At 48.7% G+C, this 15,178-nt stretch overlaps 3 protein-coding genes across 3 annotated transcripts; 2 read left to right on the plus strand and 1 right to left on the minus strand.

The window, feature by feature from the left end:
- Positions 1–3,918: 3,918 nt before the first annotated feature.
- On the plus strand, positions 3,919–4,474 carry PpBr36_06810 (uncharacterized protein; the record flags this gene model as incomplete). The annotated part of the gene is made up of 2 exons (XM_029893952.1): positions 3,919–4,322; positions 4,444–4,474. 2 exons carry the CDS (start codon positions 3,919–3,921, stop codon positions 4,472–4,474), a joined length of 435 nt encoding a protein of 144 aa, XP_029748226.1.
- Positions 4,475–7,042: 2,568 nt separating this feature from the next.
- On the plus strand, positions 7,043–8,026 carry PpBr36_06811 (uncharacterized protein; the record flags this gene model as incomplete). Its single annotated transcript, XM_029893953.1, has 3 exons — positions 7,043–7,155; positions 7,284–7,610; positions 7,702–8,026. 3 exons carry the CDS (start codon positions 7,043–7,045, stop codon positions 8,024–8,026), a joined length of 765 nt encoding a protein of 254 aa, XP_029748225.1.
- A 4,764-nt stretch (positions 8,027–12,790) lies between these two features.
- On the minus strand, positions 12,791–13,879 carry PpBr36_06812 (uncharacterized protein; the record flags this gene model as incomplete). Its single annotated transcript, XM_029893954.1, has 4 exons — positions 12,791–13,019; positions 13,087–13,196; positions 13,261–13,557; positions 13,832–13,879. 4 exons carry the CDS (start codon positions 13,877–13,879, stop codon positions 12,791–12,793), a joined length of 684 nt encoding a protein of 227 aa, XP_029748584.1.
- Positions 13,880–15,178: the final 1,299 nt, after the last annotated feature.

A 15,178-nucleotide genomic window follows, 5' to 3' on the forward strand; every position in this document is an offset into this window, starting at 1 on the left:
CAGCGTTTGAACCACTGCCAGCAGCTCTCGGTCTTGGATCGGGTATGCGCGTTCTGCTGGGGTCATCGTTTTTGAGAAATATCCCACAGGTTTCCATTCTCCACCTGGTTGCTGTTGCCAAATTGCTCCGCCGGTCGCGTTGCGTGAGGCGTCGGTTTCTACCTTGGTCGGTCGGCCTGGGGTGAAAAATGCCATAACCGGTGCATCGCAGGCTAAACGTTTCATTTCCTCAAATGCTCGCCTCTGTTCTGGTCCCATAGCAAATTTGGCGTCTTTCTTCAACAGTCGGTTCAACGGTTCAGCGACGCTGCTGGCATGGTGGCAAAACATTCGGATGTAATTGCACAATCCCAAAAAGGAACGTACGGCTGTTTTGGACGTGAGGTCTTCGAACTTCCAATCGCTAATGGCCTGTAGTTTGTCCGGATCGATACGGATACCCAGACCTGCGTCCATAACGATACCAAGATAATCGACCGTGGTAACGTTAAATCGAGACTTTTTAATATCTCCCTGGAGGTCGACCCGGCTTAATCGGTAAATAACCTCTTCTACTTGGTCCCAATGTTCTTCTTCGTTTCCGTCGGAATAAACCAAAACATCGTCGGCGTATGCGCTGGCAAACAAGTCCAAAAGTTCATTTAGCTGAGCGTTGATAAATGACTGCCACCAAGCTGGGCCGACCTTTAGGCCGAAAGGAAGCACCTTCCATTGAAAGGTGCCCTGTCGAGTGCGAAACGCAGTGAGGTACTCTGAGCCAACAGCTATACGTAACCGGTTAAACGCTCGAATGATGTCGATTTTCGTAAACCTCTTTGCGTTGCGACAATTAAAAATAGTTCCGTTGACATCCGGGGCTGGTACGAATCGATCTTTCAAAAACTGGTTGATCCATCGGTAGTCGGTGCAAAAACGGCGTTCTTTGGAGTGTGGTTTAGGTACGAACAGGACAGGCGCTGGGTCGGCCTGCATACAGGGTTCGATAAACCCAATGCGCAGCAGCTCGTCGATTGTTTCCTTTTCGAGCGGCAGAAATTCCACAGGTGTCCTGTACGTCGGAGGCGATCCTGTTTTCGGCTTGTCTAGCTCCAAAATTACATCGTGCCCTGGGCGATGTGGAGGCAGGTTGGTTGAAGCTGCTTTCGAAAAAAATCCCTCCAGGTGAGCGAGTCGGGATGGCAGTTTGCGTCGGACCAGTTCGACATGGTCGGGGTCTTCATTTTCCGGGAACGGGATCGGTTCTCCCTTATTGGTTTTCCATTGGTACGAACGGCCGACGGCAGATAGGCTGATGGCGGGTCTTTCGGGTCCAATTTCTAACGTGATGGGCTGCGTAGGTAATGGGCACGATTTCCATCGCTTTTGTCGGGGGTCGGTGTCCAGCTTGTGTTGAAGGGCGGCTATATTTACAACGGTTTGGTCCTCACTCAAAACAACCGGGGTCGGTCTGGGTTCTAAAGAGGTTGTTTGGCGCCACGGTCGTCGAAGTATTTGCACCCTTTTGGTTTCCTGTTCGAATGCTCGGTCGCGCCGCTCTGCATCGGCTTGCGCAGCCGGATCGGGTTTGTCCAACATGTTCGGAAGTCTGATGGCTGGCGAGAATTTTGCCAACGATGGTGTCGTTTCAGGCCATGCGAACGTTTGCGTTTTCGGGTGGATCCAAACATCCTGTTCAACTAGCCAATCCTGCCCAATAAACATATCATGTCCACTTTCCGTCACGTAAAACATTTGGTTGCTGAACCGGCGTCCATCGATTTCCAAGGTCGCTTTTAGTTTGTGCGTAATGCGTCCTGCGTCCTGTTTGCGGTAGTCCGACAAAAGTAGCGGGGTTTTTAACCTTTGAAGCCGGGCTCCTAGCCGTTCTGCGGCTTGTTTAGCGATTGCTGGGCTGATCAAAAGAGAAATGTCTGCTCCGGTGTCACAAAGAGCTTTAACTGATAGTGCTACGCCATTAACCTGTATCTGAGTTCGAATGATGAAAGATTTAGGTCGTGGGTTACTACCAATCTGAGCTATCGTAGACATCTGGACCACCGAGGAGGCTTGCGGCGGTCTCACTCTTTTCCCGATTCGTCTGTGGTTTCCGAATCTAAGGTACTCGTTTGTTGCTTCTGCTTCACTGCTTTGACATCCCTTATTCTCTCTTTTTCGGGACAATCTTTGGAATTATGGCCACCCCTTCCGCACATGAAACAGGTGTTGGCATCCCAATGCGCCTTTTTCTCCTCATAAGTCAGTGAGCGACCGGCCTTAGCCATCGTGATTGGTTCCGTTCTATCCCCTTGATAATCTTTGGGCTTGTAGCGCGAACGGACTTTCGTCGAAGCTGTTTTCTGCCTGCTCCGGGTCTCGTTCTTCGTGCTGGTCTTGTCGGTGCTCTCTCGGTCTTTGCGCCTTTCTTGTGCCAGTTGGTTGCTGTAGACGGCTTTGGTAACGTACTGGCAAAACGTCTCGTAGTCTATGTCGATGTTCTCACTATCGTGCAGCAGACGGTGATCGAGGTCGGCGGGTATACATCCCCACAAGGTTTGCTTCCAGTCTTCTTCCCGAACCTTTGCTTGCTGGGCTAGTGAATTAAACGTGGCAATAAACTCGTGGATATCTTGGCCCTTGCCTAGCTCAAACTCGTGTTTCTTAAGGGCTTCTCTGGCAGCTATGGACTGGTTGGGGTCGTGGTACATGGATTCTAGGATTTGGATCATTTCGGCTGCTGATGAAAAGGGGCGTGTAACTGAAACGTAACGAGTAATCATTGCTTTCTCGGCTTTGTCCTCGAGCAAATTCATCAGGTAACGCATCCGACTTTTCTCAGTCCTAAAAATGGCGACATCTTCTTCGAATTTGTCGGCCACCTTTATCAGCCAGCTATCAAATTGCGTCTTGTCTCCTGCGAACTTTGGGGGTGAATCGGCTCTGGCTTTTGCTTTGAAACTCGTTCCGCCGAATGCACTTTCCACTGATGGCTCTCGGTGCCTTAATTCTCTGTAGGGCCTGGGGCTGGGTGTGTCGTTTCTCAACGCGTTTCTTAGCCTAAGTATTTCCGCTTCTAGCCTAGCGATCTCGCTGGCTGGGTCGTTTGCGTCGCCCATCATTCTGGGGTTGTTTTCTTGTGCGTTCACGTTGAGCTCCGGGGACCGCGAAGAAGATGCAACTTCGATTTCGTCCTCGACACTGGACTTGGTGCCTGGGCGAAAGTCTGTTTCGCTTTCTGATCGGGTCGGGTCGTCGATGGGGCGGTCTGTTTGCTCCGTCTGGTTCGTAATCAATCTGTGTGATTTCCTGCTCGCAGGTGGATGGTCCTTCAGCCTGGGCATAGGTCGGATCGATCGTGGTCGGGGACTGGAATTGACGTTCCTGTCGAACTCCGGTCGGGTCGGGTCTGTCGAGTGCGGATTTATTTTCGTCGCTCGCCAGCGGCGTAAAGATAGGTTGTTGCGCCTTATTTGTTAATCGCTAGGCCAGCGATTCTTTTGAGAGTAGAATTGTGTCACGGCCAGGGTAAGCATAGCACGGAAGCTAGTCTATTGGCGCCTATCGACGAAGATTCTACTCTGAGGAGAGGAAAGGAAACAAACAAAGTTCTGAGCTTGACGCGACGTCGATAAAGGTATCACCCTGGTGGGTCGTTGGTCCAGGGTCAGGGTTAGGGTCTGGTGATCTCATGGTCCAAATGTCACACATAGCAGAACAATCGGATCTTACTACGATCTATTCAACGACCTGTGAGCATTTTAAATAATGGATAGCTGCATCAAGAAACGTCGGAGATTACTTTCACCTATAGTTTTCCTGTTTCATATCAACAGCTAAACGGGTTTCTTAAACTATTTAACAACGCCCTCGCCCTTCGTTACTAGCAGGTCTATAGCAGGCCGTAGACGTTTCAGCATCATTGGTAATCAGCAATATACAACGATGGAAATGCCAACCATCTACGGTGAATTCGTCTACTTTACCCGCGCATGTTCCTATTCGGCCAGTGGTGCCGATCGCTACGGCACTTCATCCCGGAATCCTTTGCAAGACACCGACGTGCAAAACTACATTGACAACGACCTTATCTGGGACTTTGAAAATCACTCACGTCAACATAACCGACTGCCCACATCGCTCGTTTCTACCAGTTCCCGAATCATCGACACCCTTCAGCGGGCCTTCAACAAACACTTCAAAGATGAGGAGCCTTTGAGTGACATATGGATCCTCTTCATCCAAGTTCCCCCCGAGGTCGTCCAGAATGAACACAACAACCAAATTCGTCACGCTATGAGGTTGGCAGAAGATATCGGATGGCCAGAGGAAGAGGTTGGGAAATATCGGTACGAGTACTTGTTCGTATCAGAAATTCCGCGCGAATGGATCGTGCACCGAATATCAGCGAAGACATTAGAGGACCGAGGACTTTCTATGGAGAAATTTCTCGTCAAGGGGCCCCTACAGAGACTTCAGCTTCCCGCCACGTCGGGACTAAAGGGAATCTTAAGGGAATATCTCGGTCTGGGAGGGGCAGATAACCAATACGCGTCGGGGCGCTTGTTTGGATGTTGGATTAAATGCTTCGGGGCCCGCGCACCTGGACGGTTTCTTGCGTGCCAGCTCCTCTCTGATTTACTCGGAAGGACTATACGAAACCTCAATGACTATACCGATCATTTTGAATGCGGTTACGAAGACGAGCTAATTCACAACTGGCTTACCAGGGATGAATTTGTGGAGGAGTGTGAAAGATATAAGTGGTTTTTGGACGAGGCGCATTGGTTGGAGAACAATGATTGCCGCAAAAGGTTTATGGCAAGAGCAGAGGCCTGGGCTCTTGAAGTTGGTCTTTGAAGCATCTCAATTGAAAACAAAACGAATGGATGGGAAGCGCTGAAAATAAATTGAGTGTCATAAATACTATCAAACTCATACCACAATGTGGGGTGCAGTCACATTACGCGGCTTTAGTATCCTTGAGAACAGCGGCGGCGATAACGGTGAGACCGCTCTTAAGATCAACCTGAAGATCGAGCCGTTTGTTGCTAATAGTGTTGTAATAAGTTACGTGAACCCGCCCTTGAGCTTTTTGCCAACTCCATAACTGCACCAGAAAACGTGGTTCGTGCGAACGCACACCGCACCGATTATGATGAAAGAAATCGCGTCAAACCCTCCGAGTGGCTGAGGACCGCATGCGGATCCAACAATCACGCACCACCGGATCCGGCTCTTTTGGACAAAGGCATTCCGACCCGCACACGAAGATACGGGAAGTACAATATCGGCATTTCTCGGTGGAGGAAGTTGCGCGTTTTCTTGTCTCATTGATGGGCAGCGGCTGCCCCTTTGGAGTGGTCATATTTCTAAAAAGTAGAGCGTGCAACAAATCTTTTTCTTGTGGCCAGTCTTGTGTCTCAGAACAACTATCCAGGATGTTGCTTCAAATCCTACGGTTACATGAAACGATGCGGCTCTGGATGATAGCCACGTTGTCTTACCCAAGATATTGCGTCGACGCAGATGTCAGCCTGCTACTTTGCATGCTTCTCCACCAAATATCAGGGAACATTTCCTTTATTTCGATCTATCTCCCAGTATGCTTGACTGTAGCACTGGGATTTCTAGGAAGAGTCGAGGCCAGCAATATGCAGCATTAAAACGTTGTGCAAAATAATGACAGCACGTGTAAATGTCGCAAATCAGTCCACACCTTCCGGTTGTGCACATGAATCGTGCAATTAACGCGAACATGTCGTCTGTGCAATAAATTTCGGGCATGCTGTAGCAGGAGGGGTAGCAGGAGGGGTGTGCAAATTGGGAACCTGCGAGTCTGCGATCAGTAGGACCGGTTTTCCCCTGACGTTAGCACCGTACTGACCAGGCTCTTGGAAATAGCGAGTAGGGGTGGGGCAGCCCAAAGTGCGATGGGCTGTTGGGACGACGAAGCCCCGACCCATATACTAATTACCCCACGAAAGCATAGCGGTTTCTTATCAACTACAGGGATGCGCTGCCCAGGTTTGTAATCCTGCGGAACAAAAGGGCTGTGACCACACCGGGTTTAATAAATTGAGCTGCAACGTCCAAGCTACTCGGATGTGATATGCATAACAAGTTTCCAAAAATGCTGTGCTGCCTCAATATCCCTGGCAGTATTTCATGACCCAAATGGTAAGGAAGATCAAACCTTGGCTGCCGCCCTGGACCGGATCCAGACATTTTTGTCAGCAGGGGCAGACCTCGTTTTGCGAAATGTAGAACTTTCAAGCCGTCATGGTGGTTGCCGGTGGGGCTAGCTGTTATCTGCATGGCACAGCTTCATAACAAGGCGCCAGGGTTCGTTGGTTGTTTGTTCGCTTAAGCGCGTGTACGCGATTGGCACTGCGTGCGTTTCTTCTTTCTTTACCCTTAGCTTTAGATCTTCGAATAGAATCGCCCCTATGTTGCAGCCTTGTCTCTTTGGGATCGCTTTCATAACATACGCCATGCTAGTCTGACGAAGGAGGTGTGTGGCATCTAGTGTCACCGCAGTCTCGCCTCAAAGTATCGCCATCTTTGTATTCCTTCACGCAGGTTGATGGATTTGTGCATTCTTCTGTTCTCAGCTCGTCGACAGCATGACCACAAGAGTAGTAGTCGGTGTAAATAGTACACATCTAAACAGATATACATAGAATGTTAACATCGCAGTCTTTGGATCGAGTTTTTGCGAAAGCACTCTGGAAGCGTAACTCTGAGGTTTGTACGTACTTTGTTCGTAGTTTGAAGTTTCGTGCGTGAAAATAGTGAAGATATATTTAGCTAGGATATCAGTAAGAAAGACGAGCCAACAAAATGTTTAGGGATCCAGGGGCATATTTATAAGCAAAAGGAATTACTCTGCACGTTGTTTTTCGCTTATTCAAAGTCTCTTGTCTTGAACTTTGGTTTAGATAAGGGGCCAATACGGGAAGGCCAAGCAACTGAGCTGTTACGAGGGTCAGATCGGTCAACTTTCATTGCTAAAGGTGGGGTGGACCGTAGCTGCACGGTGAGTTGTAAGCCTCAGGTTGCAAGCATTATGTCCAATGAAACGGCTCGAAAATGTGACTCACTTGCATATGAAGCAGAACAAATCAGGAAATTCGTGCGTCTGTTCTCAAAAGAATGTTACTCAACAACACCACCCCGCTCGTTTGTGCTACCATCCTTCATACAACGCCATCTCATGCACACAAATAGTCCTTATCAATAAAGCAGCGCACCACATACATGCAGGAACGTCCTTTGCTTCTCACCTCTACCTCCTCCACCCACATCAGGGCACACCCAACCTTCGCCATGGCATACAAGCTGCACATTCCGGACTGCATTCTCGAGCCTAATCATCCTTTCCACTTCCCTTCACACAACAAACCTTTACGGATTCGCATCCAAGGTCCACTGATCTCCATCCAAAGGTTGATTCCGAAAGCACAATGGCACCAGGATTTCTTGACTAGACCGACCCCTCAAGTTCCGGCGCCAGATTTTGCACGCCTCACATATCGTACAATCTATGGGTGTGATCCTCAACCTGAGGTGCCGGACGACCTCGTGATCCGCCACGAATATTGTGGCTGGATAAGCAAACCGCCTTTGCCAATCGAGTGAGTGTATTGGAGTGTTTATACTACCATTGAATACTTTGTTTTCCGATCCACTTTTGTACTCACATTCTTTTGCATCATACAAATACAGGGGCTTTGACTACTACGGCGTGACCTTTGATCATCTCGTCCCTGCAGACGATACCAACCCGGAAGTGTTGCATATTAACATAATAGAACTGGAAGCTAAGGAAGGCCTATATGCCAACGGATTAAACTACGCCAACGAAAACCTCTCATTTAAGGTTGACCCTTTGAGCTATTTGGGGGAAAAGGTGCTAGCCGTGCCGAGGTGCTGTCAAAAGCGCAAGGGGACAAAGGATAGGAAGCGTATTAACGAGGAGGTGCTTTACCAAGAGAACTGGTTGAAAGAGCGTGCCGCTGATGAGAAACGTCACACTTCATCTTCTAATTAGGCTTTGGATATGACTACCTTCCATAGACATCCAAGCAGGCAAACAAGATCCTAGTTGTCTGAGCGAAGCATTTGCAGGACCTTTCCGGATCAGATTATCGCCAACAAGGTATACGGGCCTTGCGTTTTCCATTGAATTCATGGCGATGAGCAGCACTCCGTGAGAGGGTCGAATAAAGCTCGTCTACTTCTTTCGCGCCTTTTGAATATTTGAATTGTAGCTAGGTGCTCTGCTGTCCCGAGCACGACGAGATCCATATTTGTCGCGGCTCCCGCCACGGCAGCATCCGCCATCCAGATGCAAAAATGGACACCCTGGGAAATATGCACGATGAAAACAACAAAATGCAAAGATAGATAGAGAGCCTACTGAATGCCTGACCGACGTTGGCCCAGCTAGATCGGCCGCCCGTTTGCGCACATGTTCGGTGAGCAGAGGCACGACTTTAATCTCGTCGACCGCCGCGCTGGGTTGAAGAAGCTTCATCTGATCTGCCACTCCCGCTTCACTGTCCGTGGACGCGTTTTTGGTTTCGGTGGGTATTCGAGTGCGTACATTTTGGGACTGGTGTTTATGCGAATCTCGAATGTGCTGCTACAGAGCATCGTCAGTGCGGAAGGAAAGCTTTTGAAGGCTTGCGCGCCACCGGTCCTTTGTAGCCATCTTATGTGAGCATACAGAGTCACGCCGCAGTGCGATAGGTAACAATGGAACATCTCTCAACATCTATGAATTCATGGTTCACTGGTTTATATAAACACGAAGCAAATAACTGCTTGTTGGTAGCTGTATGTATGCCGTAATCGCAGTCTAAGTAGCCAACAAAGGTTGATCTGGCTCGCCTGGCCTTCGACCGTAAGGTAGGCTGCTCTTGCCATCACTGGTCGTCCCACATATGTTTGCCATTTGCCTTTCTCTTTCAGCCTCTAAGGAAGTCATCATACTTTCTTTTCTTGCTGGTGCGCTTGTTTTGTACCTGATGCGTCTCAATCAGTCTGTTCCATAGAGTGAGAATAAGCTGGTGTTTGGACCTTGCCTCGGTTCTTGCGGCAGTACGCAGCTTTTGCAAGTTCTCATTAGTCGATCTCAATTGACTGCAGGTTTCTATCAGGGCGTCCTTTGTCAGACGCAGCTCCTGTTCTATCAACTCTTTGCTGAAGATCGTATCTTGAAGCTGCTCGCACTGATCGATCAACAAATTATGCATTCTCTTGTGTTCGACCTCGTTTCCCAGCTGCCAGCAAGGCGGCCGATCCGAGTAGCCCTCACTGGAAACCAAGTTATCCACTTTGTTGGATGTGATATTATGTCCCATTACCTGATATAATTGGTCGATTTGCCATGTGGCTGAAAGGTACATGGCCGCGCGGGCCACCTGCGGAGCAGGGGGTCTAATCTGAGCATTGAGACTACTGTTTTACAGGGGGTCCGCGCAGCCAAACCCACAAGTTCTTTTCTGATCGTGGCTAGGCCTGTTTCGAGGCCGGTTGCAATTTCAACTGGCATGCGCCCGACTTGTATGCGTAGTGAGCGAACGCAATAAGTACCGCCGCTGCCGATTGGCATTGGATGAGGCATAGCTTGACGGATAACCGGATGGTATTCCGTAAGCAGGGGTAAGTAAATATTGCTTTCTATCACCCTAGTGTCTAGCCTACCTGTTGCTGAACGCCGGTATGACGAGCTTGGAAGCATAGCAGCCTTTTGGCCAGGCCAGATTTTGAAGTTAACAAATTAGTTTAACACTTGTCGTTTGCTTCCATTTAGAATGTGGTAAAGAACTGTAATGAGGTGTTTGATGATGGATGCAACTCAGCCATCCGGGAGCGGTGGCTGTACTTGCAACTTCCCAAAAGCTAGGTAAGGGAAGCCCAAAACGCCTCATGCGTGCTGGGTGACGCTGAACCGCCCGCTGACTACGATAGATGAGTTAAAGTCGTTTCACGGTGCGGATTGTTTTATCGGCTCGGTTTTCCCAAAAAACTGCATGCATTTGAGCCGCAACTCGTTGGTTCGCCCGTGCAGTCCGCAAAAAGAAGGCAACCGACTAGCCTTTGGAAAGCCAAAGGCAAGGTTATGCGGTATATGATTGACATATGTTTTTGTTAGATAGAATTGATGGGGTTATCGAAGGCAGTCCAATGACAGTTGATGATTCGGGCAATGCGGATCGCAAGGGAGAGGGGGGCAGTTGCGACGAGGTCGTCGATACGTCGGGGCTTCCTGACAACGGAGCGGTCGAAATTGATCCATCATTGTCGCAACTGGCAGGAGTTGCTCGTGCTGAGTGTGCTGAGCCCTCAAGTGACGCAAATTGCGATTCTTTCGCAAACCTGGCTTCGACAATCAGCCCGAATCGGTCACGGCCGTAACCATCGGGCAATTCGTTTGGTTGGAATCTAGGTAGGTTAGTTGTCGGCTGGTTGACGATATCGTTGTTACCGCTGGGCTTGCTTACCTGGTAGGTGGCACGTTTGTCCCACTAATTGTCTGAGTGATACGCTTCAAATCCCAGAGTCGAATCGAATTGGCACCTTCCACATTCTTTATTCGCTTGTCCCTCGCATGACCGGCAACCCTTTCGACAAGTGATTGATTGAGAATTTCCACAGCCTCTGACCACTTTGGGATCCTCACTGCTATCGTACGAAGTTTGTTGCAGTAATGTTCTCCTTCTGAAATCCAGTGGTAGTGCTTGACGATTTCCTTACCCCACTGCTTACTGACGGTGATAATGCTTTTCTGCAGTTTATTTTGACGATTCTTCTTCTCCGCAACTCTCTCGTCGAATTCTTTCTATGGATTTGCATTTCTCTGATCCTCAGTAAGTGCCTTGAAAAATGCCGCATTCCAGCAAATGAATTTGTTATCGAGGGCATCTTGCGTCCGAAGTAAATCGTTCCGGATTTTCTTAAACGACTCAAGATCAGGCGCTTTAAGGAATTTTTGTATTTCCGTAGTTTAATAAGGAGCTAAAAGGGCCACATTATCAAGGATGTCGTCTACATCCAGTTCATCAATCATAGTGGCGGCAAATGATGCCAAAAATGGATGTCCTAATTTTGTTCCTCTGGAGCCTGGAACTGGCGTGGCAGCTATTTTTCGTGGGACTGAAATCGAACGGTGATTGATTGCAAACTCACGACGGAGTTACTTCATTTAAAAGTACTGGTCAGTTTTGTCCCGCTTGAACTTTTTTTTCGTTACTATTGATTTGACCCGCTTTTTGACTGACCAGTACATTAACGCTAAGTTCCTTGGGGTTAGTGGAGAAAACCGATTAATTTGGGGCCCAAGTACCTGTAGCAGCTTGGGGAGAATGCACCCAACACTTATCCGCGCTCGTAAGCCCCTGGCACGTTACGGGGCCTAGCCGATCTGTAGGCGGGGGAAACCAGGCTCCTCTACTCAAGCGGCAAAGGGGTTCAACAACGCCCTTTCTGCAGCCGTAATTGGTCATTGTGCGGCCTGCATTCAGTCACAATATCTTCGCTTAAACTTTGGCTACAAAGACACGCAGCATGCAGCGCTTGGCACTGAACAAGTGGCCAATCACAGGGCCCAGCCATGGTGGATGGGAGGATGATATAACCAATGACGAAGCCGAGTGTGATGCCGATTTGTATTGGGGTTCAGACTCACCGTAATTGGGATTCAACACATTCATCAAACACGAACCTCCTCCCGGCGCTGAAGCGGCCCGTTTAGGGTCGGTTACCAATAGGAACGGGTCCGGTTCAAGTTTATCAGGACCTTATTTCGACCCCACCCAGTACATGCTACCCCAAAATCCCTCCCGCGAATTACAACTGTGCCAAACGACAGCTTGCGCATATTAACCTCAACCTTAGCTACCAAGGTATATGGGCTGTGTTAAGTATAAAAGCTATTTGTTTCGCGCTTCGAAACATTGATAGTAGTGAAAGAATTTAAGATTTATATACATTGATACCCGTGCCTGTTGAGTTTTTTACGTTATCACCCGTGTTCACTCTATTTAAAATATCTATTTTCCAAACTCGAAACGAAGATGAGCGGTCTTCCATCGCAGCAGAACGAACAACAAATACAAGGGGGACACTCCAGTAGATTTACAACCCCTGAGCCGTTTAGCAAGGAAGATATCTTACAAGCCAAATTGAAGGAGTACGAAGCCATGAGAGGTAGGACGACCAATAGATCTGGTCGAGACACGAACGACGGCCAAGCGAAGATAAGCCCCGCAGGAAACAAGGACGAGGAAAGGGGATCGCATAAACATTGAAATCTTACGGTCTGAGAAAAAGCGGTGCTTGGTCCTCTTTGGTACCCGACTTCAGCCTCAAAGATGCTGCGGATGTTCATGAGTTGGGATAAATGGCGGCAAGAATACGAAGGTCGTTGCTTACGGTATCTGTATGGACTTGTGTTCCGAGCGATTCCAAGGCCTTAACTGAAATAGGGTTTAATTATTAGTGATATACAGACTTAGACCTTCAGCTCGGATTCGTGACTTTAACATCTGTTAATAATTTGAATTGTAAGTAACGACGATTGGCGATGGTGAGTTTTTTCGGTGTGATCGGCCTAGTTTTGCTCACTGCCCCTTCCCAAACCCCTGTGTTTGGCCCTGGCTTTGTGCTTTTAATTTTGTGCCACCACCTGTCCCTGCTTTTGATTGATTTTCTGTCAATTTTCTGTCAAACAGCGAACATGGGCACCAATGACGGGAACGGCCGGTGTACTCCCCGGGGGTATTGCCGCTTGCTACCTTTGGACACTGGGCTAATATGCAACATCCCAGCTTGCCCTTGGTTCCGTTTTCACAGACAAAGGCGTAGGTTGCGCAGCGCCGGGTCGGATAGCAGCGACTATAGTCTTCATCGCTTCCTCAAGATATGTAAGACGAGTACTAAGACGCGAATCGACCCCTGAAATCAACGATTTTATATCGGCAAAGCTCGTACTCATGTTGGCCACCGTCTCGAGAAGCTCTGTCTGAACCTTTTCCTGTCTAGAGGAGGGTCAAGTTAGCCCTGTGATTGTGCAAACAAAAACGGTGATAAATATTCAGCTCGTACTGCTTAACCATTGGCTCTTTGTAGTTGCAAGTTTCGTTTTTCTCTTTGCAGTTCTTGCATGGTTTCTGCTCATCACACCTGGCCCTGCGATCTCGGCATCGCTCACAAGCCTATGAGCCACCACTTGTTAGTCACTTATTTGGCGAGATGGGCATTCGAACCGAAAAAACATACCACGGACGCGCGCTGATGCCTGAGACGTTGCCCGCTAGCCGCTATAGACGAGCTCTCATTGGGGCTGCATTGCTTGACCGTGTACGGTGTTGAATATATGTTGTGAGTCGAAAGTTGCTCATCCGGCAACTGAATATGGGCGTTCTGTGTTGGGAGAGGATACGGGTAGCTTTGCTTGCGTAACACGAGTCCGGGTTGGCCGTTATCGAAGCTGGCCTGGCTCTGGCCGTTCAGGTATCGTGGCTGTTGTGGTTGGAAACTGGGAGGATGCGGAGTCACTCCAGGATGCGCCGGTGACTGAGGTGAAAACCGAGTGCCTGGTGAAGGATAGCATGCAATGTCACGGGGGTGGCTGTTTGAACTTTTGAGGAGCATAGCTGGGGATTCGATACCTTGTGGCTGTCGAGACCATTCCGAGACGGAGATCGATATCGTAAAGCTCTGTATTGCAGTGGAGTACGTTGTGTGGAAACAATGGCAACGCAGAGTCTCAAGAATTCAAGAATGGGGTGTGCAAGGTATGTCGCTTTGGGAACGATACCAGTTATACAGTGATATTCAGCAGTCAAACCTTCAGTTGCCAAACAGGGGATGGTTGGTCGACCCCTGGCGCAACCATCGTCGTATGGCCGCTAGCCAGATTGATATATATCTATGGGAGAGATGCATATTTTACGATAGGCGTTTGAACCATGTCCAAAAGCAATGCAACCTGGGCTTGTGAAGGAGCATTCCCAATACGGCACAATCCACCAAGTTCGCGAAATTGCTGAAAGACTGGAACCCGGAGATAATACTGACAGGGGCTGCCCAGCTCCTGGTCTAATGGGCTTTTAAATACTTTCTTATACCTGTGTCCAACTATGGATCCATGAAATGGTACGCAAGTTTGGCAGCGATATGGGCTTATCCGCGTTCCCCTGTAAAACCTGTGCTAACTGCCACAATGCGGTACGTGGTGATTATAAAACGCGTAAATACTGGTTTTACGCGCACTGTTGGCTCGTGGTGTCTTATGAAATTCTATGGGATAAATGAACAAAAAAAATCAATTCTTTCTTCTCGTCCTTTTGCTTATCCCCCAGAGTCGGGGCTAGGGTAAGGGTCTTTTCGTGATTGGCAATATGCTGGTAATTGGGATATCTTTGGCGCAGTTGCCCATGACGTTAACCATATTGTCCCAAACGAGATGGTCAGCAATGAGGGGCCAGCACCTCACCTCACCCAGGGTCACTGCTCGCCTGTACAGCGACCTACCGGACTGCGCCGTATTATGCAACAAATCAATTGCATATCAACACCAGAGTGCGGCCAGGGTGAGCAAGTCAAAAATAAAAGTGCACCACTATTGTTGTTGCAGGAAATGTAGGAGACATGTAAAGCGGATTTCCTCAGAGGCCTCGACTGCCTTCTCCATCTCGGCAAAATCGCCAGTAATGAGATGTGGGTGGTTGCAATTGCCGGTTGCACTAACCGCTGTGCTACATAGTAGTGTTACAGATAGCAGGCTTGGCAAGGCACCTTTCGTTTCCTGTACATCATACCAATTAACGCTAGACCCGCAATTTGCCTGCCCTACTGGTCCGTACAATCAGATTAATTGATTTCACCCACAAAATGTTCACTCAAAAACTGGCAAGATAATATGAGACAGTCAAAATCGCGTCTTGCCCTCCATTCCAAGAGGGCCACCTTACGTAACCTCGCACGTGAGAAACTCCTACAGAGCGGACGGCTCTTCGGTTCCATTTTTTACAACTGAAGCTAGGCCCAGGGCTCCAATCTTGGGCTCATCTGTCTTTCCTCATTCACTGCTCATAGCACAGTATTCGTAGCGCAAGGCGGTCCATTTCAGCTGGGCCACCCTAATGTTAGAGAGACATTTTCAGCACCTACGTTACCTGCTCCTTGATGTTCT

This window comes from Pyricularia pennisetigena, chromosome 1 (genome assembly GCF_004337985.1).
Source record: "Pyricularia pennisetigena strain Br36 chromosome 1, whole genome shotgun sequence".
Taxonomy (NCBI): domain Eukaryota; kingdom Fungi; phylum Ascomycota; class Sordariomycetes; order Magnaporthales; family Pyriculariaceae; genus Pyricularia; species Pyricularia pennisetigena.